The sequence below is a fragment of the Salmo salar genome, chromosome 13 (genome assembly GCF_965601325.2).
Source record: "Salmo salar chromosome 13, fSalSal1, whole genome shotgun sequence".
Lineage (NCBI taxonomy): Eukaryota > Metazoa > Chordata > Actinopteri > Salmoniformes > Salmonidae > Salmo > Salmo salar.
Window position 1 is genome coordinate 102,680,001 of NC_138303.1, and position 12,500 is coordinate 102,692,500.

The following is a 12,500-nucleotide window of genomic DNA, read 5'->3' on the forward strand; positions in this document are numbered from 1 at the left end:
AGCCCAGTATCCGGCAGTGGGAGAAGATGGATTTCGGACAACATTCTGCTAATTTTCTCATTGATGAAACATTGTTGTCCGTACAGTTTTCTGTTTCCCAAACTATAACAAACAGAGTGGACTGCGTTTTGTAGACTTCACCCTAAGCGCAAGGATGAATTGAGTTATTGCACACGCACACTTTAGAGTAGGCGTTCCCTAATGGAAATATGCAATTAAATGCTAGATTGCGCCAATAGGATCTCATTAGCTTGTGCTTGGCTCTGCCCACCTCCTTGTTTGTTCTGCCCACTTTGATTAATTTGCTCCGATTGGAAACGACAGGCTCTGGCCTGTTTTGGGTTAGTTATTCAAATCTTTGGCATCTCTGTGTCAATGTATGTGACTTGAAAATAATTAGGCACCGAGCCACTTTGTGTTCATTTTGAAGGAAATGTTGTCAGTGTCTATGATGTAACAATGTGGTGGTTATGCCTAGAGCCTTGTGTCCAAGACAATCATGTCACATGACTTGTGACGAACTGTTCCCATTTTCTTTTTATATCAGATGGTCCAGCACCATCCTCAGACAATTGCTTTCATTGCTGGTGTAATTCTCATTTCTGGAAAGGCTTAAAATAAAGGTTAAAAGCGAGTTCATGTGACATGATGGCCCTGAAATGCCATATGACCAGCTCCCTAGCTGTCCTAGAAAACCAAAGCTGCATCAAATTTGGCTAAATTCAAGAAAGGAGTCTCAACAGCTCAGAATAAAAACCCCAACCATGCTTTGCTTTCATGCATTTTTTTCCTAGTCACCTGTTGAATCCAGAATGATGGTTTGTGCTGTTTGTGCCATCAGTCGGTTGAAATACTTAGCATCTGCACTGTTCTTTCAGTAAATGTGTTTTTGTGTGTTTTTGTAAATGTGTTTTTGTGGAAATTGTTCAATGTAGTTCTTGTGCATAGAGTTATATGGTTGGTTTAACTTTGCAATCATTGTTTTTTGTTTGACATAAATTTTGAAGTCTGTGTCACTCTGTTACCATGGAATTGCCCCCTGTTGAACTTGAGTGTGTTATTGACATACTGTAAAGCGCCTAGCCGTTGCCTTTGTGTGAACTGCTCCCATGTTTGTTCCTCTTATTCCTCCATTGTTGGGAAGGATCCAAGTATAGCTTGCTGTATGGTTCTTGACCCTCCGCCAAAACCTTCTGGTGCGCTTTTCTTCCTGTTACATCCCTTCTCTTTCTCTGCTCTGTTCCCTCCATTCTCCTTTCCTTTACGTGTAGCTGGCATCTCTCTCTACCTCCTCCCCTCTTCCAGCTAGAGAAATCAGCAGCCATGTTAACCTGGCAGGCTGTGTGAGAAAAGGCTCCTTTCAAACATCACATGGCTTTCATTAGGCCTTCATTAGCTACCAGACTCAGAGGAATCAAAATGGTGGTTCAGTTCACTGGGGATCTTTGAAAGTGGTAGTTAAGATGTGTGACTTACATATTTCCCAGCAAATTAGCATGTAGGCCTAGTGTTTGAATATATTTGGGGCAATAATTCCTAACTGGTCAAGTAAAGATTTGCATTGGTTAGCGTAGGTATTACAGTCACAGCCCTGTTGTGAGAGGGATCATGTGATGGGGTGTTAAAAATAAGTTAAATAAAAATATAGGACAAAACGCACATCACGACAAGAGAGACAACACTACATAAAGAGAGACCTAAGACAACAACATAGCCTGGTAGCAACACATGACAACACAGCATGGTAGCAACACAACATGACAATAACATGGTAGCAACACATGGCAGCAGCACAACATGGTATCAGCACAAACGGGGTACAAACATGGTTGGGCACAGACAACAGCACAAAGGGCAAGAAAGTAGAGACAACAGTACATCACGCAAGTGACGGACCATGTTTTGGACCCAGAACGGGATCAACACGGACCGCCGTCCGGACCCAGAACGGGGTCAATACGGACCGCCGTCCGGACCCAGAACGGGATCAATACGGACCGCGGTCCGAGCCCAGAACGGGATCAATACGGACCACCGTCCGGACCCAGAACGGGATCAATATGGACTGCGAGTCCCGACTTAAAAAATAATTTAACTTTTTTTTTTTTTTTTTTTGGAACTCATTTGGGCTTTCAACTTTCTGCAGTTGAGAGTTGTAATAGTAGAATGCAAAGGTGCAATTTGTAAATGTTGTTGTGCCCTGTCAGTTTTCCTCTTATGGCGTTCACTGACTGACCTTAGAGAGCACACATACAGTACCAGTCAAAAGTTTGGACACATCTACTCATTCAAGGGTTTTTCTTTATTTGTACTATTTTCTACATTGTAGAATAATAGTGAAGACATCAACACTATGAAATAACACATGGACTCATGTAGTAGCCAAAAATAATGCATTTAAATGAACAGGGCTGCGGTGACCGAATTACCGCCACATCGGCGGTCACGAGTCATAAAGGCTGTTAAATTCCACACGACAGTTTAGTCACGGTAATTAGGCTTCTCCAATCTCTGATGCTGCTGATGGTCATTAGTAGCCTACCAAACTTGCTAACTGCCTGGTCCTCAGCACTATATTGTCCCTCTAATCACTCTGACATCAATGCAAATCTAATCAAACACTTCATGAGAATAGGTGGACTTTTGTACTCTGGGGAATAGTAGATTGACATAGGCTAGTGCTTTTAATGTTGGTTAGGCCTACTCATCTTGTTCTTCCAATATCTTCAAATGCACCTCCAAATTGGATAAGGACGTGTGCAGTTGCATCCCTGATGTGTCTGTCTTCACTTGTAGCCTGTGAGAAAGACCCGATCACGTGACGAAGAGCTGTGTGAGTGAGAGACACTTCGGATTGCACATTTAAAAAAAAAAAGTGTATTACGGCCACAAAGGGGATGCCACCATGAAATTCGAGACGTTATCAAGTGCTTGTCAAATTGTGAATGAGACACTATTGGAGTGTTTACAGCCTGCGCAAAAAACAAAGCAGAGCTCATGCCTTTTCAAGCAACTTCTTTCAAATCATCATTAGTCTCATCATGCAGCCTAACAATGTATTAAAAACCAACACATATAGCCCAATGTTTGTAGAACAACTAAAGTTACATTAATAACTCTAAATGAAGCATATAGGAATACCTATTTCTTTGTTAACCGCTTAACACAGAATAGCCGCATGTGCGCACTCCCTCAAATCGTTTGGAGAAAATATTTATATTTTATTCAGCTTTGTTCAATTGTATTCTTCATACTATAAAATAATGCCACACAATTCTAAGTAAATCTTGTCTGCTAAATAAACTAGTGTAGCCCATAGCCATATCAGAACCTAACATAAGGACAACTCAGAGTATGCTATTCTGTTCTTCTGAAATAGACTGCATTTTCTTCATATCAATATTCTTTAGTCCTGTCTAAATAATGGATTTATTGGTGTAAGCTATATTACATGGATTTATTATACTTTTTAAAATGGCTTATAGGCCATGTGTGGAAGCCAGGAGATGCTAAATGTGTTTATGTTAATTAACGGTCAATTACCGTGAGACCGACAGTTATTTGCTTTACAATCACCGGTTGATGACATTTTGTGACCGCCACAGCCCTAGTAGTAACCAAAAACAAATCAACATATTTTATATTTGAGATTCTTCAAAGTAGCCACCCTTTGCCTTGATGACAGCTTTGCACACTCTTGGCATTTTCTTAACCAGCTTCACATATGCTGAGCACTTGTTCGCTGCTTTTCCTTCACTCTGCGATCCAACTCATCCCAAACCATCTCAATTGGGTTGAGGTCGGGTAATTGTGGAGGCCAGGTCATCTGATGCAGCACTTCATCACTCTCTTTGGTCAAATAGCCCTTACACAGCCTGGAGGTGTGTTGGGTCATTGTCCTGTTGAAAAACAAATGATAGTCCCACTAAGCGCAAACCAGATGGGATGGTGTATCGCTGCAGAATGCTGTGGTAGCCATGCTGGTTAAGTGTGCCTTAAATTCTAGATAAATCACTGACAATGTCACCAGCAAAGAACCCACACACCATCACACCTCCTCCTCCATGCGTCACGGTGGGAACCACACAGGCGGAAATCATCCGTTCACCTACTCTGCATCTCATAAAGACACAGCAGTTGGATCCCAAAATCTCACATTTGGACTCATCAGACCAAAGGACAGATTTCCACCGGTCTTATATCCATTGCTCGTGTTTCTTGGACCAAGCAAGTCTCTTCTTCTTATTGGTGTCCTTTAGTAGTGGTTTCTTTGCAACAATTTGACCATGAAGGCCTGATTCACACAGTCTCTGAACAGTTGATGTTAACCTGTTAGGGCTAGGGGGCAGCATTTGCACGTCTGGATAAAAAAAATGTACCCGAATTAATCTGGTTACTAATCCTACCCAGTAACTAGAATATGCATATACTTATTATATATGGATAGAAAACACTCTAAAGTTTCTAAAACTGTTTGAATGGTGTCTGTGAGTATAACAGAACTCATTTGGCAGGCAAAACCCTGAGACATTTTCTGACAGGAAGTGGATACCTGATGTGTTGTATTACCTTTAAACCTATCCCATTGAAAAACACAGGGGCTGAGGAATATTTTGGCACTTCCTATTGCTTCCACTAGATGTCACCAGCCTTTACAAAGTGTTTTGAGTCTTCTGGAGGGAGATCTGACCGAACAAGAGCCATGGAACGATGATGGCCCATTAGACACCTGGCGCGCGAGTTCATGTTGGGTACCCTCGTTCCAATACGTTATAAAAGAGTATGCATTCGTCCACCTTGAATATTATTCATGTTCTGGTTAAAAAAGGCCCTAATGATTTATGCTATACAACGTTTGACATGTTTGAACGAACGTAAATATATTTTTTCCCCTCGTTCATGACGAGAAGTCCGGCTGGCTTAGATCATGTGCTAACAAGACATAGATTTTTGGACATAAATGATGAGCTTTTTTGAACAAAACTACATTCGTTATGGACCTGTGATACCTGGAAGTGACATCTGATGAAGAGAATCAAAGGTAATGGATTATTTACATAGTATTTTCGATTTTAGATCTTCCCAACATGACGTCTAGTCTGTATCGCAACGCGTATTTTTCTGGGCGCAGTGCTCAGATTATTGCAAAGTGTGATTTCCCAGTAAGGTTATTTTTAAATCTGGCAAGTTGATTGCGTTCAAGAGATGTAAATCTATAATTCTTTAAATGACAATATAATATTTTACCAATGTTTTCTAATTTTAATTATTTAATTTGTGACGCTGACTTGACTGCCGGTTATTGGAGGGAAACGATTTCCTCAACATCAATGCCATAGTAAAACGCTGTTTTTGGATATAAATATGAACTTGATAGAACTAAAAATGCATGCATTGTCTAACATAATGTCCTAGGAGTGTCATCTGATGGAGATTGTAAAAGGTTAGTGCATCATTTTAGCTGGTTTTATGGTTTTGGTTACCCTGTCTTCGAATTGACAAAACATTACACACAACTCTTGTAAATGTACTGTCCTAACACACTCTAAATTTATGCTTTCGCCGTAAAACCTTTTTGAAATCGTAAAACGTGGTTAGATTAAGGAGATGTTTATCTTTCAAAGGGTGTAAAATAGTTGTATGTTTGAAAAATTTGAATTTTGACATTTATTTGGATTCAAATTTGCCGCTCTTGAAATGCACCTGCTGTTGATGGAGTGCACCACGGGTGGCACGCTAGCGTCCCACCTAGCCCATAGAGGTTAAGATGTGTCTGTTACTTGAACTCTGTGTAGCATGTATTTGGGCTGAAATTTCTGTTGCTGGTAACTCTAATGAACTCTGGGTCTTCCTTTCCTGTGGCGGTCCTCATGAGAGCCAGTTTTATCATAGCGGTTGATGGTTTTTGCGACTGCATTTGAAGAAACTTTCCAAAGTTCTTGAAATGTTCCTGATTGACTTGTCTTAAAGTAATGATGGACTGTCGTTTCTCTTTTCTCATTTGAGCTGTTCTTGCCATAATATGGACTTGGTCTTTTACCAAATAGGGTTATCTTCTGTATACCCACCCCTAACTTCTCACAAAACAAATGATTGGCTCAAACCCATTAAGAAGGAAAGAAATTCCACAAATTAACTTTTAAGAAGGCACACCTGTTAATTTAAATGCATTCCAGGTGACTACCTCATGAAGCTGGTTGAGGGAATGTCAAGAGTTTGCAAAGCTGTCATCAAGGCAAATTGAACATTTAACTAGGCAAGTCAGCCAAAGGGTGGCTACTTTGAAGAATCTCAAATATAAAATACATTCCATATGTGTTATTTCATACAATGTAGAAAATAGTAAAAATAAAGAAAAACCCTTGAATGAGTAGGTGTGTCCAAACTTTTGACTGGTACTGTAGGTCAATGAAATTATCTATCTGGACCTTTGCCTCCTGGGAAATGAGTGTGAAGGATCTTCTCAAAAAGTATTACAGAGTACTGCTGCTTTTGAACAGTCCTGCATTAAGATGAAGGTGAACCAAAGAACAGTCAATGTGTATAGTAAGCCTATAATAGGCTGAGTTTGTTTCTTATTTGAATATTGCCATGGAGATGATGAAGGCCAAATTTTGCATTAATGACATGCTCGGGAACTTTGGCGACAAGTAAGTATTTTGTTAAAAATTTTAAACCTCCCGATTTGGGCTGGATGTGTCAATGTGTAGTTCATATATGCATAATTCCGGTCTTAACTCAATTATGTTTACTGGAAGCTGTGCGCTGCCATTTTCCCCAATGTGGGCCAGCCCCTTAGACATTCCAGTTCCAGCCAATGACATTCAGCCCCTTGCCATTTGCGTGACTCACAGCAGAACGAGAGACAGAGCAATGACGTGGTGCGCATATCTGCACATATGTGACATAGTAAGCAATTTTTGGCTACCACTTTTTTGGCTTGTGAGCATTACTTTCAGAACTAGTGGCTAAAAACTATACAAAAGTACCAGTGAATCTCTTTAACCTCTATGGGCTAGGCGGGACGAATTCGTCCCACCTACGTAACAGCCAGTCTAATCCAGTGGCGCGATTTTTGAATCGTTTGAAATACTATTACTTCAATTTCTCAAACATATGACTATTTTACAGCTATTTAAAGACAAGACTCTCGTTTATCTAACCACACTGTCCGATTTCAAAAAGGCTTTACAACGAAAGCAAAACATTAGATTATGTCAGGAGAGTGCCCAGCCAGAAATAATCAGACACCCATTTTTCAAGCTAGCATACAATGTCAAATAAACCCAAAGCCACAGCTAAATGCAGCACTAACCTTTTATGATCTTCATCAGATGACACACCTAGGACATTATGTTATACAATACATGCATGTCTGTTCAATCAAGTTCATATTTATATCAAAAAACAGCTTTTTACATTAGCATGTGACGTTCAGAACTAGCATACCCACCGCAAACGTCCGGTGAATTTACTAACAATTTTACTAAATTACTAAAAGTTTGATTACCTTTTGTTGTCTTCGTCAGAATGCACTCCCAGGACTTCTACTTCAATAACAAATGTAGGTTTGGTCCCAAATAATCCATCTTTATATCCAAATAGCGTCGTTTTGTTCGTGCGTTCTAGACACTATCAGAATGGTAATCCACGGTCGTGCGCATGGCGCAGAACGTGACAAAAAAATTCTAAATATTCCATTACCGTACTTCGAAGCATGTCAACCGCTGTTTAAAATCAATTTTTATGCAATTTATCTCGTAGAAAAGCGATAATATTCCGACCGGGAATCTGCAATATGCTAAACAGCCTAATGAATATACTCCACGGGGGCTAATCGCGCACGCGCCTCATTCAATGGTCCTCTGATCGGCCACTTGGATAAGGTGATAATCTGTTTCAGCCTGACGCTGCCTCGTCATCCTTCAGGATTTTCCCGGCTTCTGAGAGCCTATTGGAGCCCTGGGAATTGTCACGTTACAGCTAAGATCCTTACTCTTCAATAAACAGATGCAAGACGCACGACTCCTTGTCAGACAGGCCACTTCCTGCATGAAACCTTGGGGTGTTTTCTATCCAAACCTGAACAATAATATGCATATTCTAGCTTCTGAGTTGGTGTAGGAGGCTGTTAAAAATGGGCACATATTTTTTCCAAAATTCTCAATACTGCCCCCTAGCCCAAACAGGTTAACAACATTACTGTGATGGAGGGATGTTTCTGACAAGTGCCCTGCCCATGTCCAGCTTACCTCCCTCATATCCATCCACACATTGGCTTTGTGTTGTATGACACCTGATTTTGCATCACCATGGCTAAAACTTTACCTTGCGTTCTCTTTGAAGATGCCAAGTTTTATATTATACTTTACTGAAATGAATGACTCAACTTTCAATGCAAAATATGGATCTTCTTATTTTCTTCCCTCTCTGCTTTCTTTCTCCATTTCTCATCCACTTCCCTCTCTCTGCTTTCTTTCTCCATTTCTCATCCACTTCCCTCTCTCTGCTTTCTTTCTCCATTTCTCATCCACTTTCCTCTTTCTGCCTTTATCCTTCCCTCTCTCTGCTTTCTTTCTCCATTTCTCATCCACTTCCCTCTCTCTGCTTTCTTTCTCCATTTCTCATCCACTTCCCTCTCTCTGCTTTCTTTCTCCATTTCTCATCCACTTTCCTCTTTCTGCCTTTATCCTTCCCTCTCTCTGCTTTCTTTCTCCATTTCTCATCCACTTTCCTCTTTCTGCCTTTATCCTTCCCCCCCCCCTCTCTCTCTCTCTCTCTCTCTCTCTCTCTCTCTCTCTCTAACTGTCATTTTCCTCTTATTTCAACAAAAGAACTAGCTCACTGTTGCCACCATCAGGTTATTATGTGTAACTGCACAAGCTCAACCTCAATACTCCCTGTAAGAATTCTTGATACTTCCCCTACTGTTTTTCTTGAGGTTAAATAATAAATCCTATTCACAATATCGGCCTCATTTCATCATTACTTTTATTTTTGTTTTTCCTTTTCCTTTCTAGGTGATTTTACTCATTTCCCCTCCATTCATGCGTCTGGCTTGGTTTAGCTGTCATGGATGACAAGGCCTCGGTGGGGAAAATTAGCGTGTCGTCCGACTCAGTGTCCACCCTGAACAGTGAGGACTTTGTGCTGGTGTCGCGGCTGGGGGACGACACCCCAGGCTCCTCCATTAATAACGCTAGTGATGAGGAAAAGACAGGACTGAAGGTAAGACAAAAGAAAGAGTACCTAGGTGAGTGGACAGAACTCTAACGTGCTCGGGTCTAATTCATTCACGACCTTTCACCTTTAGCCTGGGTGCCAGTCTGTTGCTGCTCTCCAACTCTTTATGAAAATTGTCATGCCAAACATTGACAATGACAAGTGGAGTAGACAAATGCACTAACAGATCTGGGACCAGACTACTTCCTCGGCCCTGAGCCCCTACCTAACCTTGTGATGTATGCACTGTAGAGCTGAACTTCCTGGGTAGGTGGTGTAGGCCTAAGCAATGCAGTGATGGAGTTTTTTGAATGTAACATTTATTTTGACAGGGAGTCATGCTGAGACCAAGGTCTCTTTGACATATGAGCCCTGTAATTACACAAATATGCACAAAAATATACACATCAATAAGTGATTGTCCTGTGTAGGGTGCTGTCTTTCAGATGGGACGTTAAACGGGTGTCCTGACTCTGTGGTCACTAAAGATCCCATGGTACATAAGAGTAGGGGTGTTAACCCTGGTGTCCTGACTCTCTGTGGCCACTATAGAACCCATGGTACTTATCGTAGAGTAGGTGTGTTAACCCTGGTGTCCTGACTCTCTGTGGCCACTATAGAACCCATGGTACTTATCATAAGAGTAGGTGTGTTAACCCTGGTGTCCTGACTCTCTGTGGTCACTATAGAACCCATGGTACTTATTGTAGAGTAGGGGTGTTAACCCTGGTGTCCTGACTCTCTGTGGTCACTATAGATCCCATGGTACTTATCGTAGAGTAGGTGTGTTAACCCTGGTGTCCTGACTCTCTGTGGCCACTATAGAACCCATGGTACTTATCATAAGAGTAGGTGTGTTAACCCTGGTGTCCTGACTCTCTGTGGTCACTATAGAACCCATGGTACTTATCTTAAGAGTAGGGGTGTTAACCCTGGTGTCCTGACTCTCTGTGGCCACTATAGAACCCATGGTACTTATCTTAACAGTAGTGGTGTTAACCCTGGTGTCCTGACTCTCTGTGGTCACTATAGAACCCATAGTACTTATCATAAGAGTAGGTGTGTTAACCCTTGTGTCCTGACACTCTGTGGTCACTAAAGAACCCATGGTACTTATTGTAGAGTAGGGGTGTTAACCCTGGTGTCCTGACTCTCTGTGGCCACTATAGAACCCATGGTACTTATCTTAAGAGTAGGGGTGTTAACCCTGGTGTCCTGACTCTCTGTGGCCACTATAGAACCCATGGTACTTATCTTAAGAGTAGGGGTGTTAACCCTGGTGTCCTGACACTCTGTGGCCACTATAGAACCCATGGTACTTATCTTAAGAGTAGGGGTGTTAACCCTTGTGTCCTGACTCTCTGTGGTCACTAAAGAACCCATGGTACTTATTGTAGAGTAGGGGTGTTAACCCTGGTGTCCTGACTCTCTGTGGCCACTAAAGAACCCATGGTACTTATCTTAAGAGTAGGGGTGTTAACCCTGGTGTCCTGACTCTCTGTGGTCACTAAAGAACCCATGGTACTTATCTTAAGAGTAGGGGTGTTAACCCTGGTGTCCTGACTCTCTGTGGTCACTAAAGAACCCATGGTACTTATCTTAAGAGTAGGTGTGTTAACCCTGGTGTCCTGACTCTCTGTGGTCACTAAAGAACCCATGGTACTTATCTTAAGAGTAGGGGTGCTAACCCTGGTGTCCTGACTCTCTGTGGCCACTAAAGAACCCATGGTACTTATCTTAAGAGTAGGGGTGTTAACCCTGGTGTCTTGGCTAAATTCCCAATCTGGCCCTCATACCATCCTGGTCACCTAATTATCCCCAGCTTCCAATTGGCTCATTCATCCCCCCTGTAACTTTTCCCCAGGTCGTTGCTGTAAATGAGAATGTGTTCTCAGTTAACATACCTGGTAAAATAAGGATAAATGAATAAATACAACTATGAAAAGCTAAACAGAGATAATAAACTGAAGTATAGAAAAGCAACACATTCTTCAGTAGAAACGTCCTCAACGAGCCGTCTGAATTGCCCTAGAGGCACCAAATTATCCAATTGCAGAGTTTTGGAGATTATTCCACAATCCCTCTGCATGCACGTCACTGACAACCTGAAATGGTCACTTCACACAGACGGCGTGGTGAAGAAGGTGCAACAGCAGCGCCTCTTCAACATCAGGAGGCTGAATAGATGTTTTCCCCTCGGCCCCTAAGTCCCTCACGAGTTACTGCAGATGCACCATTCAACTCAACTGCCATTACAAAATATACATTCCATTGCATGAGCCACATCAGTTCAAATCATTTGTATGAAATTCTCCATTACCATGGAAATTATTGCATCACAATACCAGGCGGCTATTGCGAGTGTACCTATGAGTTTACCAGTCAAATTGCCAGGGTTAGATGTTTTAAGCCCATTCAATTCATCGTTTGCTACAACACCTTGTTTCAGCAAGAGGCAACAAAGTTTCATCACGTTGTTACGAGTCCATGTTATCGCAGAAACGGACTCAACCGCACGAATGACCGGCCGTCCCGTCTTCAGCCAGCAGTTCTTTGGGGGGGGGTTAGAGATAATGTTCTTTGGGGGTTAGAGATAATGTTCTTTGGGGGGGTTAGAGATAATGTTCTTGGGGGGTTAGAGATAATGTTCTTTGGGGGGTTAGAGATAATGTTCTTTGGGGGGTTAGAGATAATGTTCTTGGGGGGGTTAGAGATAATGTTTTTTGGGGGGGTTAGAGATAATGTTCTTTGGGGGGGTTAGAGATAATATTCTTTGGGGGGGTTAGAGATAATGTTCTTTGGGGGGGTTAGAGATAATGTTCTTTGGGGGTTAGAGATGTTTTTTGGGGGGGGTTAGAGATAATGTTCTTTGGGGGGGTTAGAGATAATGTTCTTTGGGGGGTTAGAGATAATGTTCTTTGGGGGGGTTAGAGATAATGTTTTGGGGGGGGTTAGAGATAATGTTCTTTGGGGGTTAGAGATAATGTTCTTTGGGGTTACACGGGTTATACAGCAGTTGTGCCAGCCCTACTGTTCATGTGGGTCTGTACCATTTTATGCTGTCAAAGGGAACTGTCAAAGGGAAAACTAGTCTACACTACATTTTCATTAGCCTGTATTTACAGTGTCAGTACAGCACATCCATTAAGAGGAGAGGAAGCCAATGATGTACTGTAAATAAACATGAATTCACTGGTGTCTATGTATGTCTATGGAGGAAGCTGCTGAGGGCAGAGATTCAGGAGATTCATCAATCCTGTGTGTCTTTATGGTGTCAG

General features: G+C 41.8%; 1 protein-coding gene across 3 annotated transcripts in view; it reads left to right on the forward strand.

Moving 5' to 3' along the window:
* Window positions 1–12,500, forward strand: part of LOC106568376 (rab GTPase-activating protein 1) — a 260,939-nt gene that overhangs the window by 3,613 nt on the left and 244,826 nt on the right. For all 3 annotated transcript variants that reach the window (XM_045692525.2, XM_045692524.2, XM_045692526.2), the window contains exon 2: window positions 9,021–9,228. In XM_045692525.2, the coding sequence (XP_045548481.2) occupies window positions 9,073–9,228 (156 nt within the window). In that variant the 5' untranslated portion in view covers window positions 9,021–9,072. The remainder of the gene's footprint in view (window positions 1–9,020; window positions 9,229–12,500) is intronic.